The following is a 16,164-nucleotide window of genomic DNA, read 5'->3' as shown; positions in this document are numbered from 1 at the left end:
AGAAAGGTGAGAAGAGGATACTAGTGAGCAGAATTTCTGAGGGATGGAAACTGACCTGTATCTGCATGATCTGCCACATAATTAGCTGATTGGATTGAATCAGCATATATACAGTGTACACTGTGTTCAGTAACTATATGTGTGATTTATCACTAGGTAGCGAGTAAAACTACTCACATGTTTTGCAGTGACTGTAAGACTGGTCACTTGCTGACACAAAAGGGTTTATCTAGCTGTTGCTATCAGCAATAAATATGTGACATGGGCTTTTTTCTACTTGCTGAAGGTATCTTCCTGGAGAGATATACATTTATTTCCCCAGTGCTGTTCTACAAACCTGTTCCTGGAGTCCCTGTCCTGCATGTTCCTCACACACTGCCAACTCATCCAATTGTTTAGAATATTCCACAGGGACTGTGTAAGTTTGTTGAGTGAATATACATTTCTTCATAACCTATAATGGGTGGACAGAAAAAGATTGTTTTATGGGTCCCAACTGTAAATGTGGTCTTCAATATGGCAGGAAAAATGCTTTAAATTGATACTGATATGAAAGACTGGTAAAATATATATTTAACTACAGCATATTCTGAAAAGTACTTGGTACAAGCTCACAAGCCTTCCATATATTCAGGCATCAGTTGTGTATTGGGCAAAATCTAAATATAATTAAGGCCATGGTGGAAGAATTATTTTTGGGTCAATTCTATAAGACCTTAAGGCTGTACCATAACAGCTGAATTGCATTCAGCCGCTATTCAGGGTCAGATGGTGTGTAGCATCCTGAAGATCTCCAGGACATTACACACCATCTGACTAGTAAGTCATAAGTCAAATCATAATTATTATAGCTACTGTTCAGGTCATCAGATTGATACAAGTACACACATAGGTCATCCTATAGAAAATGGTATCTATTCCCTGAATAGTGAGATTGAACAATAAGTTCACTAAAAGTTCTCTAGATCCCTTGTACCCAAAGCACTTATTATAAATTAAATGATCTTGGATAATAACCCCGATGCACTCTGCCTTACCAAAACCTGGCCTAAACCAAATGACTACATTGGTCTGAATGAGTCTACCCTGTCAGGATATTTCGATAAGCATGAGCCCTGTCAGACTGGTTGTGGAGGTGGTGTTCCAAATATCTATAGGAATTTTCTTAGTCTCAGAGAACAGGATCCAGGTTTAACTCATTTGAAGTGCTTGAACCCAATGTTGAACTCTCAGAAAAGAATCCCTGTTATCTATTGCTCCAGCCACCATGTATAGACCCTAGGGCCCTATGTTGATTTTCTTAAAGAGTTTGCACATTTATGGACTCAACTCCTTTGGGGTCAAACGATACATAACTAGACCAACTCATCGTTTTAATCACATGCTAGATTTAATTATATCACATGGAGCAGATGTCACTGATATAGATATTCTACCTCAAAGCGATGATATCACAGACCATTAGCTCATACTGTACACACAGAACAGATTAGCTGTATCTCACTACATTATCGACTTGGTAGAACTATTATTCCGACCACTAAAAACAGATTCACAAGTAATCTGCCTGATCTGTTTCAACTTCTCACTATACCCCTAAACCAAAATGACTTTGGATACTGTTGCCCCCATCCGATTAAATAAGGTTAGAGATAAAACACCTGCAACATGGTACAATAGTCATACTCATGCCCTCAAAAGACCATCCCTTAACTTTGAGAGAAAGTGAGAGAAAAACTAAATTAGAAGTTTTTAGAACATCATGTTTGTAAGATCCAATTCCAACTAAATTACTGAAAGAAGTGCTACATACCGCTGGAGAGTCTGTTCTCTATATTATTAACTTCCCGTTATCTTTAGGTCATGTCCCTAAACCGCTCAAGCTGGTGGTTATTAAGCCCCTTATTAAGAAACCTAAACTATCAACTCCCAACGAATTATCAAATTACAGACCCATTTCAAACCCTCCATTTATGCCTAAAATATCAGAAAAGGTAGTGTCTGCTTAATTATGCTCCTTCTTATAGAAAAACAATATCTTTGAAGAATTTCAGTCAGATTTCATGCCCCATCATAGTACAGAAACTGTGCTAGTTAAAAATTACAAATGACTTGTGTTTAGCTTCGGAGCAAGGCTGCATCTCAATATTACTTGATACTTGTTACTTGATGTTAGTGCTGCATTCGACACTATAGATCATGACATTCTCCTAGCTCGCTTACAAAATTACACAGGTATTCAGGGACAGAAATGATACCATTTCGTAAACTTAAATGGACAACTATTCAGTTTAATGTCAGTGAATTATGGGGTCCTACAAGGGTCAGTTTTAGGACCTCTGCTTTTCTCACTATACATGCTTCCCTAGGTTAACATCATTAGAAGGAATGGGATTAGTTTGCATTGTTATGCTGATGATACCCAGTTATATATCTCAGCAAAACCAGATGACATATCTAAATTGTCTAGATTATTTGAGTGTGTTAAAGATATAAAAGATTAAATGACCTATAATTTTCTATTATTAAATCCAGATAAGAGAGAAATATTACTTATAAGTTCAAACACCAGTACACGAAAGCTCTCACAATTCAACTGCATTTAAAAGGATGTACTTTTACTACTACCTCGACAGTGAACGACCTGGGTATAATTTTAGACAGCAACTTTGAAAATCATGTCTCCAATATTACAAAAACAGCCTTCTTCAGAGACTAGATTACTGTAATGCATTACTAGGTGGTTGTCCTGCATCTTTAATAAACAAGCTACAATTAGTCCACAGTGCAGCTGCCAGAGTCCTTACCAGGTCAAGAAAATATGATCACATAACCCCAATTTTATTATCCCTGCATGGGCTACCTGTTAAGTTTAGAATTACAAACTATTGCTACTTACTTACAAGGCTTTAAATGGTTTAGCTCCAACTAATCTAACCAGTCTTCTAATGCACTACAATCCATCACACTCTTTGAGATCACAAAACTTTGCATTTCTAGTAGTTCCCAGAATATCAAAGTCCACTAAAGGGGGTAGAGTGTTTTCGTATGTAGCTCCTAAACTTTGGAATAGCCTTCCTGACAGTGTTCGGGGCTCAGGCACACTCCCAGTTTAAATGTAGATTAAAGACTAACTCTTTAGCCAGGCATACACATTATACATCCTATAACCTTGTGCTCCAGTACATCTGATCTAATGCACATTATCATCCAGTGTTTGCTAATATTATGAACAGCAGCTACGCTAATTCCTCTCCACTTGCTTCTCTTTTTCTACGCATCCCGAGGCATCTAGGGATTGTGCCAGCTCCAGGTGTGCTCCGCTTCATAAAGATCTCGGACCTTCAGTGAGAAGAGCCCAACCCTGCAAGGATCCCAAGGCATCCAGAGATGCACCATCTCCGGTTGGACTCTCAACTCTCAACATTTTGGACACTCAAAGAGAAGAAGAGAGGACTTTTAGGACAACAACATCCTAATTAATACACAAAATAACACTACATATGCTGTATCTCTATCATTAAGCATATGAAGGCTCCGACATGGAGGAGTTGGTGTTGAATCTATAATGAACTCAGATGTTAAGCTAATTTATGAGCTGCTCAGGAGCTCCTGGTTACAGGAACTCCAACTGACTGTATATGAATGTAGAAAGAACATTATTCATAATCACACTCTCCAGTGTTTATGATAATTCACACTCCCCATGTCACCCAAATGAGGATGGATTCCCTTTTGAGTCTGGTTCCTCTCAAGGATTCTTCCTCTTACCATCTAAGGGAGTTTTTCCTTGCCACATTTGCCCTAGGCTTGTTCATTAGGGATTATGGGTAAAAACAAATTATTTTATTATTAATTAATAAGTCTAATATTAATTCTTGAGCTTTTGTACTATATTTCTTATAAAGCTGCTTTGGGACAATGTCCAATGTTAAAAGCGCTATTCAAATAAAATGTAATTGAATTTAACATACTTCAACTGTTAAATGCATTGCATAACGTCAAAAGGAATAACTCAGACACTGATAGAACAGCGTTGTACGATGAATAGAACCTAGGATGGCTTTGACAATGTCTGGCAACCCTGACTGTGAGGCGTGGCTAGCTGGCAGTAATTGGCAGATCTGGTGATGACAAACACTAAACTTTCAGACAGGCGAGAAACCGGCGAATAAATTGGGTCTGTTCAAGAGCGGCTCCCCAACGGTGTAAGTAAATGCTTTCGAATTGAGTTCAGAGTTCAAATGATGTCTGTTTATTTTTTGTCGTCCCTATTTCAATTAGTGGTTTGCTAATTGAATTGGGAAATTGGGATGAGTGCTATGTTGATTTTCGGCATTAACTTATTTCTCTCTAATTATAATAAACATAATACAGCAATTCCAGTAGACAGAAACACCACAAATAGAATTACAATTAAAAGATGATTAAATCAAATCTTGATCTCTGTGGAGTTTGGGACTAGTGAACGATCATTTTTACAGTTTTTAAATTCTTATTATAGACATATACGCACACATATACGATTATTAGATAGATAGATAGATAGATAGATAGATAGATAGATAGCAGTACACACAGTATTAGGAGCCCACTAATGTGTAGTGCATTGTTTTCCAGAGCTTCAGTGTTTTGTTTGTTAGTGGTGATGGCAGTGTGGTGAGAGAAAAAACGCATATAGTGCGTGACAGGATAAGATAGATAGATAGATAGATAGATAGATAGATAGATAGATGGTGATGGCAGAGTGGTGAGAAAACAAAATCCATATAGTGCGTGACAGGATAATGTATATAGATAGATAGATAGATAGATAGATAGATAGATAGATAGATAGAAATTGTTCGATATAGAGATATAGAGACTGATTGATAAGGCAGAATGTGCACTCCATCTTTTCTGAGATTTTACATTTAATGTAACATTATATTTATTTTTCTTTTGCTTCACTGGAACATGATCCATGTTCGTCTTCTATCTCTGATCCCTGTCCAATTTCTTTTTTCAACATGTTTTTGGACTCTATATCAGGTGCTACATTTCTGAAATAAACTTTTAACATTAACTGAAAACCCTTGATCTGCATGACTTTATGCATTGTGCTGCTGCCATGTGATTGGCTGTTGAAATAAATGCAGGCATGAGTTGTTCCAAATAAAGTGAAGAAAAGAGAAGTGCACTTCTGATTCAACTGATCAATTACTATACATATTTAGGACTGATACCAATATACAATAAAATAAAACAGTATTTATTTAAATAATTGACCCATTCATGCTAATTTATTTGCTGATTTTTAAATTAAGATTCTTCCTCATGCTTCTCTTAATTACTGCAAGAGGGTGATCCGTACCGGAGAATTTGATGATGTGGAAGAAGTTGAGATTGCTGTGGAGCTTAAAACTTAAGGAACAGTAAAAAAGAGAAGGCAAAAATATTAAAACCGGCATGTACATTATTACCTTTGATAAACCTCACCCACCATAAAGAATCATTATTGGCTATATAAGTGTTCCTGTGGGTGATTTATTCTTAACCCTTTGGTATGCTTTAACTGTCAAAAGTAAGAATAAGGGAATGTGACCAGGGTCATGAAAATAATCCTGATGCAGAGTAAAGAGAGTGAGATCCAGAAAATGTGATTTTTACGAACAATTAAACTTACTGAAGCACAAACAGATTTTCGTGATCCCCTCCTTTTCTACAAATAAAACATTTAAGTGGAAAAAACACTTTCTGTAAAGTCATTTTCCAGACAGATTCGACCTGGAGGCAAATTGGAAAAACCACAGATTGTCAATAATGGTAAAGGTGCGGCACATCTAAGGGCAAAATGTGCCAGCACTCTTTATGTAGCTATGGACTATACTATCATCCAATGGAGCATCCAAGGCTGATTTCAGAGCCTATATTTTGCTGTATTGCAGCCACTTTTCATCCTCTTGCCTTATGTCTGCAAGAGTCACGGTTATCAGTATATAATACTTTGTCTAAATTTTACATCTTAAATTCTTTGGTTGCAAACAACAGATGCACTTCTGGTGGCACAGTTATTTTAATATGGAAGTGTGTTATACATAATTGGACCAATTTGGATAGTAATTTATAAGCCACAGCAGTGTGTATAAAGAGCACAATGTGCTCAATATACATTCCACCAGATAATACCAATATCAAGACTTGCATAGCCGCTCCCCCACCCTTCATCCTTATGGAGGATTTTAATAGCCTAATATACTTTCTCTAAAGAGGTCTTATTGATGCATGTACTAGAAATTGATGGAATAATAGTAATTCTCATTATCATCTTCCATAACAAATGATTCTCTTTAGAAAACATCACACAAAACAAATCGATCATAGATAATAAATAGATCGTAGATAATAAATAACATCAATGTCAGTTTTTAAAGAATTTACCTCATACTACTTGTGCTACTCATATGTGCTTGCTTTAAACAATTTTGAACTCCACTTGGATATCAGGGCATATTCCATCTTCTTGGAAATAAGCAGAAATCATTCCCATTACAAAAGCAGGGTAAAGATTACTAAGGATTTACAAGAAAGTAACAGGCAGTTGCATTTTTCTTTTGCAATTTAGGAAATACAGTATTTTAAAGTATTTGCATCAACTTTGGTTTAGAGGATGGTTGCCCACTTTTATCTTTAGTTTTTAAGTCAGGGTACAATAAGTAAAGTCTAGTCTGACTTACACAGACAGAGGTAGAGTAGTGCCTTAGAGTGGTATTTCATAAGTTACTCTTTTTAAAGTATAAAAGTAAATAATATTTCACAACAAATTGGGCCAGTGATCCACTGCAGCCCTTACTTAGATGGCCTCTGTATTTGTTATAGAGCTGCAATATAAAACAAGATATTAACCAACAAAATTAACCCAGCTTATTCAGTACTTTCACCTCAGTCTATTGTTGTATGAGGAAAAGCCAAGGCATATTTGTCCATTTGGACTATGGATTAAGTCCCATCTAGACAATTGATCTAAATGTACTAGGTCAGTTCAATCTGTACTAGTTCAGTGTTTATTGCAGTAGCCATTGCTGTTATTTTGACACTGCATCATAATAAAACTTCTCAGAACAGAGCAGAATTTCCTAATAATAAGTATTTCTGTTTACTGGGACTATATCATCTATACCTGTTGCTGAATAGTCCACTCCAGACCCGCAAGTGTTTGTTAATTTACGTCCCATATCCCACTGTCCAGTATCTTTGAGGCATATTTTTGATCATTTACCAACATTTACCAGATTCAACAGATTTTATTTTGCTAATTGTAGCTTGGGTGTTATAAATAAATCCATGATTTTCAGCAGTTTGAGGTTAAAAGTGTTTTTAATTTTTGGTGATGATGAGCTCTGTTTTGGTCAGTGACCCAACAACGGCTGTGGACCATAGATTTTGATCAAGCAGTACAACATTAATAATGTAGCCCCTACGAAATATTTAGAGTAACCCTGGCGTAGGCAATTGAGAGTTCACAGCATACAGTATCCAGTATAAAAAGTAATTAAAAAAAACAGGGTTGAGATGGTTCAGCAAAATTTCTAGCCCGCCTACAACTCAACAACAGTGTGAAAGTCCTGGAACTAGCCCAGAACATTTGGAAATTCTTTTTGTTGTTCTTTGTTTCGGAAACAAACAGGGTATGGTCACTTTCCACTCCATAAACCCCCTCTTTCTCACCCAATCTTTTGCAAAATAGTTAACAGTAGAAGTGGTTCTGTACATCAGAGACATACTAAATACAATTACAATTGTCATTGTTTGTGGAAATTTATTCAGTTTAGCTTATTTGGTATGAAACAAACAAGATCTTTGCCACTGTAGGCCAAAATTAATCGAATTTGGTGTAGAAAAAAAATAAATTGAAGATATAATAATGTATTAGTGTAAATGCATAAAACAAACCCAACCCCTGCGTATGATCACATATGCTCTCCGCACTCAGGCCTCCCTCCATGAGGTCACAATATTAGAAGTGAAACACATACACTTCCTCTTCCCGTATGTGTTTTGATTATTGCTTGTTAAATAATTTGTTTATAATCCATAACCTCACAAGTGCTGACTGCTGTAATATCTCCGGAGTGCTTCACACTGAATTGATCTGATTTATTTTATGTGGTGGTTTTTCAGTGAATTAACTGCTCAGCAGCATATAAGCAGAGACAGCTTTTATTAACAATATACTCATGGGTTCTGCGAAAATAAGTTGTGAATTTTTCTCTCTAAATTTCAGAAGACCCAAGGCTCCAGAATGAAAGTCTCTGTGCAAGTGAGCCTGGTATTTTTTCTGGCCCTTATTGGCCTAGGTAAGTACAGTATTAAACATGACTGATTAATAAAATCATGTGAGGATTTTTTTAAATCAAACTCTTTTCTCCAGGTAAACTCCAGGTATTTGGAATCCTATACTATCCTGCTTATACTTTACATTGGGTTAACAACTGATCCTGTGGATTGATACTCAGACGTTTCACACTGTACATTCCTAAACCCTAGGTTAATGTTCAACAACCAAAATTGGATCAATTTAGCGTGCGACTAGTTTCGGTAACAGCTTGTCTCATGTTTTCATGTCAGTGAGGAAAAAGCAGAGCTTTGCACCCAGGCAGGTGCTGAAATCTTTACAGCTTTGTGATCTTTTTTGGACTTGATTTTAAGTTTGTCGTGATCAGACTTTCGCTAAAATCCAACTTCAACTAATTTTTCAGCCATGTAATTGTGCCTCACAGAGTGCACTTCCGTAATGTTCAGTGTTTGGCCACCTGCTACATCCTTGTTTTCATGTGATTCTAACACCACATCATTTCATACTCTACATGTTTGGCATCACAATGTGGAGTTAACACAGCAAATCCTCCTTTAGAGCAGGCTTGCATAACCCCAGGCAAATAGCCATGCTAACCTTGCTTCTAAATTGGCAGTCTGAAACGTTCCTCTACCTAGGTTTAAACATGGGCATTAGAACAACTATAACCAGGGGATATGCGCAGTGTGAAAGCCCTATTGTCTCCTACATAAATATGAATAAAAAAATTGAAAGGATTTATGTGTATTGTAATTTACTATATAGTCTGTGTCAAAGGCCAAATATTGGTCTATTATTGGAGAGTACACACTCAATAGAGCTAAACTAATATGAATAATCTTTTTTTTCCCTTCTGCTTGTCTCAGGCTCTGCTATTAAGTGTTACAGCTGCATCGATTACACTGGCAGCTGCAGTCAAACCGCTCACTGCGCTGCCCAAGAGGATGGCTGCCTGACGTTGCAAGAGAAAAGTGTGTGACTGATACTTGCTCGCACACACACACACACACAGACACAGACACTTTAGTTACTAGTATTATACTAGTACTGTATTAGTCATAGCTGTTATTGAATGGTATACTTCAATATAAGTGACGTCTCCACATATCGCCGCTTTGAATACATGACAGTTCATTAGTGAGGCTAGAAATGACTGTACATGGTACACCATGGGATAAGAAATGCTGTTTTATTCATGTACAATAGTATTATTTGTAGTAGCTTTCCTGTGTTTTTGCTTGAGCAGCATTGAACATGTAATTTCTAAAACATGTATTGCTTTACTCACCATTTACTTAAGCCTGTCCTCTGATTTTCTTTCTTTCACACTCTCTATTTCAGATGGGAAGTTATACCGGCAGTGTATCCGGTATTCGGACTGTAGAACCAGCATTCTTGGTAGCATGTTTCCCAAGGTGGGCAAGTTTGAACACAAATGCTGCCACCATGACTTGTGTAATGGTGCTTCTGTGAGCGCAGCCAGGACATCAGTGATTGCCTTGGTTCTTTCTCTGGCTCTGTTCTGGTGGTGCATCATTTAATTGAAAGCATTCAGATACTGCCTGTTGATGCTGTGGATAACAATACTAGTCCTGAGTGTTATACTTTTAAGGGACATAAAAACTGAGATTAAAAGAAATAAACAGACAAATGACAGATGCATCTGCATCTGTGTGATCGCATGTCAGAATATTATGTCATTAGATTAATATCTATATAGATTAATAATTAAATTATGGCTTCATATTAATGGCATTTTAAAAGTAAGGTTTTTATTACCAAGTGATATATTTTCTCTGAGGAAGTGAAACTGTATAGGTTGCATGATTGTTTATGTTGTTGAAGATGGGCAGATCCACATTTTTTTCAGTTACGATAAACAACTGCTATACCAATACAGATTCTGTTACAAGAGCTCCTTTTACTTTAATATTATCATTGATATTGTTGGTATTGTGTTTAAGGTATGTCATGAAAATAAACCAAAGATAAAAATAAAGATACTTCTGATTAGAAGAGCAAAAATATACAAAAATACATCAAATTTAAATGCATTCCAAAGGAATTTATTTATAGCGTTGGTACTCTTTCACTTGTGCTTGATTACATTGGTTGTATTGTGCAGTGCAACCATCCTTCCACCCCTCTATACACTGGCTTTACACACATTACAAGTAGCAGTCTTATTTTTTTTTTGCGTTTCCAGATTAAAATATCTCCAAACAAACAACATTTGCTCAAATGTTATTTGCTTACTCAGTTACAGACTGAAGTTGCCGTGGGTTTATAAAATGTGGGATGGAAGATAGATCGGTGACGTGTCTAATTTTATGTTATTTTAGGTTACAGTGGGTTCATGGTACAGAGAAGGCTGCGGATTAGAATATGGATCAGTTCTGTCCGTCCGATAACCGATAAGAGAATGATGCCAATATCGGACACGGTAGAGATATAGGATCTGATCGGGCCCATCTCTAATTTTTTCATTCTCACATTCTCAAATAAAAGTAGGATGAACAAACCAATTTTTTACTTTATCATTATTGTCAATACAGGATTTTCATCCTTCATATTGCTCGATCCTTTTAATGGATCTGCAAGGAGTGATTTGTATATGATAGAAAATGTGAATAAATCTGAAATAAAGTAATGATAATTTAGTTTAGCCCATTAATCCTCAAGAATCTGTTCAGAAACCACTGAAGCACTTACAGACCATTGCCTTTAGAAATGCTTTCCTTAAAAAAAAAAAAAAGTTTATACAGGGAACCTGGTTGGAAATATGCAATAACTGCTATATAAAACATACATTTCTTTTTAGATTAATTGCTTTTTACAGTGTTCATTACTAATGGTATTATAGGCAGTATTGTGTTAGGGTAGTGAAACTTCAGCTCTCCTTAACTATGGGCTTTAGAGGTTCAAGTAGAAGTTGAGTCTAAAAAAAACCCTGTAATGCAGGAGAGAAGTTTTGTTTTTTGTCACGTCCAGTATTCTAGTACTAATAAGTGTACATTTAATAAAAAAAAAAACATCTTTAAATTCACACTGTTGTTTCTGTTGTACTTCTGTATTTTTTTTTATATGTAAATGTTTATTTACAATATGGTGAAAAATTTTCCCTATACTTTTCTTTTCCTCAATCTTTATCCCCTTTTTGTCTTATTTGTCAGACTTGTTTTTTTTTCTTTCTATATTGACTGATACAAGCTTTACAATTATGTTTTGCCACTGAACATCTTTTCTTGAATCCATAGTCATGTACACTATATTGCCAAAAGTTTTGGGACACCCCTCCAAATCATTGAATTCAGGTGTTCCAATCACTTCCATGGCCACAGTTGTCTAAAATCAAGCAGCTAGGCATGCAGACTGCTTCTACAAACATTTGTGAAAGAATGGGTCGCTCTCAGGAGCTCAGTGAATTCAAGTGTTGTACCGTGATTGGTTGCCACCTGGGCAATCAGTCGATTTGTGAAATTTCCTCACTACTAATTATTCCACAATCAACTATTAGTGGTATTATAACAGAGTGGGAGCAGTTGAAAACAACAACAACTCATCCACAAAGTGGTAGTCCACATAAAATCACAGAGCTGGGTCAGCGCATGCTGAGTGTGCAGAAGTCACCAATTTTCTGTCAATAGCTACAGATATCCAAACTTTGTATGGCCTTCAGATTAGCTCAAGAACAGTGCATAGAGAACTTCATGGAAAACCTTTGGGATGAATTAGAGTGAAGACTGCGAGCCAGACCTTCTTGTCCAACATCAGTGCCTGACCTCACAAATGTGTTTCTAGAGGAATGGTCAAAAATTCCCATAAACCTTGTGGAAAGCCTACCCAGAAGAGTTGAAGCTGGTGTAGCTACAAAGGGCAGACCAACTCCATATTAAACCCTACTGATTAAGAATAGGATGTCATCAAAATTCATGTGCATGTAGACAGCAGATATCTCAAAACGTTTGGTGATATAGTGTATAAAGAAAATCTAATACTACTGGGACTAGTATCTAATGGTACAGCACGTTACTTCCTCAATTTTTATACATGATAAAATCCTAGGGACAGTAAACACTCAATAGTGCTGAACTAATATGAGTAATCTTCCTCTCTTTTTCCCAGGCTCTGCTATTACGTGTTACTACACTAGATTACACTGTAGATGTAGATTACACTAGCAGCTGCAGTCAGTCCACTAGCTGCAATGGCCAAGAGGAATAATAAATAATAACAGATTGATAAACGTCAACTTTGAATAATGGAAATTCATTAAAGAGGCTGAAACCAACTAAAAGTATAATGGCCTGGACAAAGAACTGTGTCATGCAGGTGCTTATTTTGTACACCAGTGCTACTATCTGATACTATGATACTATCTGATGGGGCATTTCAATCATGTGCACACACACTGTTAGCTTACTTGAGATCTCTTTCTGACTTGAGCGTAATTTGCTGGTTAACATCTGTGTTTTTCTTAATCACTACTTTTATGAGCCAAATATCTGAAAATGTTTCTTCACATATCAGAGGAAAGACTCATTTCCCAAACCTCTAATAACAAAACTGGTGTTTTGACACATGCCTCAGATATGTCGAACCTGTTGAACCTAAAACTCTAAACACAAAATTACAAAATACTCAATGTTTGGAGGACTTCAAAACCTCCAAACCTGACCTCAATTAACACATAATGAGATCCTCAGGTTAAGTGTGCATTTGCAATGTTTGTCATAACAGATCCCAATAATAAAAGAGCTGGCAGAGCTCAGAGAGGTGCAATGCAAAGGAGAAGAGGAAGAGGAAAGGAAGGTGACCAGTATCTAATAAAAAAATCATTGCAGGGCACAATCACATACTCACACGCCACCAACAATTTAGAGATACCATTCAGCAAACAATCCGTGTCTTTGGATTGGGGGAGTAACTGCAGTACCTGGATTACCTCAGAATCGTGGGGAATACTGTACATGCGAACTCCACATACAGAGGAAGAGGATATTATGTCTGATCAGCATGTGTACAGTATATTTTCACCAATCAGCCATTACATTAAAACCACTGGCAGGTGTATACAATTACAATAATTATCTTGTTACAATAGCACCTTACAAATGGTGGAATATATTATTGTTTATACTATTATAACAGTGAGCTCTTGAATTTCATGCATTGGAAGCATGAAAACAGGATTTGAGCAAATGTGACCAAATTGTGATGGCTAGATGGTCAGAGCATCTACAAAACCACAGGCCTTGTTGGGTGATCCCGGTATGCAGTGATAATAGCTACCAAAAGTCCAAGTAAGAAAATTCGCTAAACTGGCAACAGGATCATGGGGGTCCAAGACTCACTGATGCAGGTGTGGAGCATAGGCTAGTCCGTCTGGTCTGATCCCACAGAAGAGCAGAAGAGGGCATGCTGACTGAGGCAGTGTTCTGTTGGAAAACATTGAGTCATGGAATTCATGTAGATGTTACATTGACAAATATGACCTATTTAAACATTGTTGGAAGGATTGTTACGAAGTTCACCCTTTCAGGGTAACAGTATTCCCTAATGGTATTGTCCTCAGCAGGATGGTGCTCCCTCACACTGTAAACATTGTTCAGGAATGGTTTGAGGAACATGACAAGGAGTTCAAAGTGTTGACTGGCTTGAAAATCTCAGAATCTCAGTCCAATCAAAAGGACTTGCCTAATATTATGTAGGCTCATTTTGTTTGCTTAAAAAATGTGGCAAAGGTGACAAGTGTGGAAGTGTCAAGCTTTGCAACCCTTCATGAAAGATGAACAATTCTCTAACATTAACAATGTAGAACCAGTATGGCTAAACATATTTTGAGTTGGAAAGTAATGGTCAAAACAATTTCACTGAAATCTTTTATTTCAATGATGAAGCCTTGTCTTCAGAGAATACATCTTTGGAGGCACTTTGCCACTGCCTACCACCAGTAGAATATTTTGGAAAAGTTAACTCAGGTAACTCAGATTAATTGCACAGATTAGGCCAAGTAGCAAAGCAGCAACCTGCCAATGCCGTCAGCACCTCTATATCTTCCAACACTATCCCAGACACTAAAGGATCATCCATGAGCCACCTTTCATGATAATTCTCAGTGTGCTGCTCCAGGTCATCTAGGTCTACATAAGTATCCTCAAAGTAAAGTTAATGTGTATTTACTTGCAAAATAATTTTTGGAAATGTTTATAGCTGGAAAAACACAAAATGACAGAATGTTTTGAAGTAAAACAACACATGCCTTTATATTTAATAAAAAAAATCTGTTACAGTCTATTATTTCATTCCTATCTAAATAGGTGAAATTGATTGATTACCATTCTTAGGTTGATTATTTAGGTTTGGAGCTCAATTTTCAGCAGTTACAGCATTGGCTGTACACGAAAAAGTCATCTGAGGTTGATATGGCATTGGAGCTAGATAAGACAATATAGATAAGAGCTAAAAAGGCAACTGTTGCTAAATTTATAATCACTGGCTCTACTTGATAATGTCTTTATCTTTAAGTTTACATGTTGCAAAAGAAAGAACTTTTTTGTAAAGTTCCATTCTACCTGAAATGTCTCTCTAACTACTGACTCCAAATTCACACAGGTATCTGGAATACCAGAGGGCAGGTGAAATATATAAACAGAGTGTTCATCAGTAATCACCCCTAATAGTGATGGTTCACACACGTCCTGTTGGAAAAAGACAATTAGTTAAATATAGAATCAATTAAAGGGATAGTTCACTGAAAAATGAACGCTGTCATTGTTTACCAATGACAAGCCATGTCAAGATAACCAAGGTGTTGTACTGGTGAAACTATCAGTTGCACAATTTGTTTAAGGCCATTTTCTTCAAGGTTAGACTTAAACCACGCAGGTTCATCAATTAGAATTGTTGAGAACTATGAGAACTGGAAGCTGAGCAGGGCCCAGTTTTCATGGGTATTTCATTCAAAACTTTTGTGATTTAAAAAAAGAAGAAGAAATGACTTTGGACAGTTGGTTTTGTCTGTCCAAGTACTTATTTTTGATGAAAACATCTAAGCATAAAGCCAGTTCTACATGAACGATTCCTGCAAAAACTTTGTGCAGGAGACGTGCAGATGCATTGTCTTTTGACACCAAATGAATTGATAATGCTGATTCATTATGAAGAGAGTGTTACTTGTTTGCCTTCTCTGAAATGCCTCCATTCAGCTGAAAATATGAACTCTGGCCATGGCATAACGGATATAGTACAGAAAGGTTTTCAGCAAACCCACCAAACAACACACATCACTGTACTTCTGGCATTTTCACCGAGACTAGTAATGAAAATTCCTTCTCTCTCCAATACTCCAAGATCTTTCAAAAAGGGTTCTAGTGCAATTGAATCTTCTGCTTTGCACAGCACTGCCAAATAACAACTCAGAACAGAATAGTGACGGTATATTTCCCAGAACCCAATAAACTCTTTTGAAATGTTCTAAGTGTATTGCAAATCTGAAAGTCATCAATATATAAAATAAGGAAAAACTTGAATTTACCTTCAGATGTAAAAGGGCTTTGGTGAAAATATAGCCCATCATAAAAATGAGATCTGAAAGCTTTCATGTGTCTTTTGAAAAATATTCGTATTTGTGTCATTCATTAATTAAGACAACACCTTGTGAATAATTGAATATTGCCTCAGAGGTAATACTGAAAACATATCAATAATACTCAACAGGTTCCACAATGTTTTTTTTTCTGTTTGTTTGTTTGTTTGTTCCTCTTTTTTCATTCTTACACAATTTTTCTTTGCATTTTTAAATGCTACAGCTGACCCTTCTGTCTTTC

The 16,164-nt window shown here is 36.5% G+C and overlaps 1 protein-coding gene across 1 annotated transcript; it reads left to right on the top strand.

Moving 5' to 3' along the window:
- The first annotated feature begins 4,126 nt into the window (after positions 1–4,126).
- LOC131347303 (CD59 molecule (CD59 blood group)) lies at positions 4,127–11,381 on the top strand. Its single transcript, XM_058381259.1, has 4 exons — positions 4,127–4,208; positions 8,264–8,336; positions 9,202–9,306; positions 9,677–11,381. The coding sequence occupies exons 2-4, from the start codon at positions 8,282–8,284 to the stop codon at positions 9,874–9,876; spliced, it is 360 nt and encodes a 119-aa protein (XP_058237242.1). The 5' UTR covers positions 4,127–4,208; positions 8,264–8,281; the 3' UTR covers positions 9,877–11,381.
- The last annotated feature ends 4,783 nt before the right edge of the window (positions 11,382–16,164 follow it).

Source organism: Hemibagrus wyckioides, linkage group LG27, assembly GCF_019097595.1.
Source record: "Hemibagrus wyckioides isolate EC202008001 linkage group LG27, SWU_Hwy_1.0, whole genome shotgun sequence".
Classification (NCBI taxonomy): domain Eukaryota; kingdom Metazoa; phylum Chordata; class Actinopteri; order Siluriformes; family Bagridae; genus Hemibagrus; species Hemibagrus wyckioides.
This window is presented reverse-complemented; position numbering and strand designations above follow the sequence as displayed.

Coding starts and splice junctions, on each gene's coding strand:
- LOC131347303 (XM_058381259.1), top strand. CDS start 8,282: ATGAAAGTCTCTGTGCAAGTGAGCCTGGTATTTTTTCTGGCCCTTATT. Junction 8,337..9,201: donor TCTGGCCCTTATTGGCCTAG/GTAAGTACAGTA, acceptor TGCTTGTCTCAG/GCTCTGCTATTAAGTGTTAC. Junction 9,307..9,676: donor CCTGACGTTGCAAGAGAAAA/GTGTGTGACTGA, acceptor TCTCTATTTCAG/ATGGGAAGTTATACCGGCAG.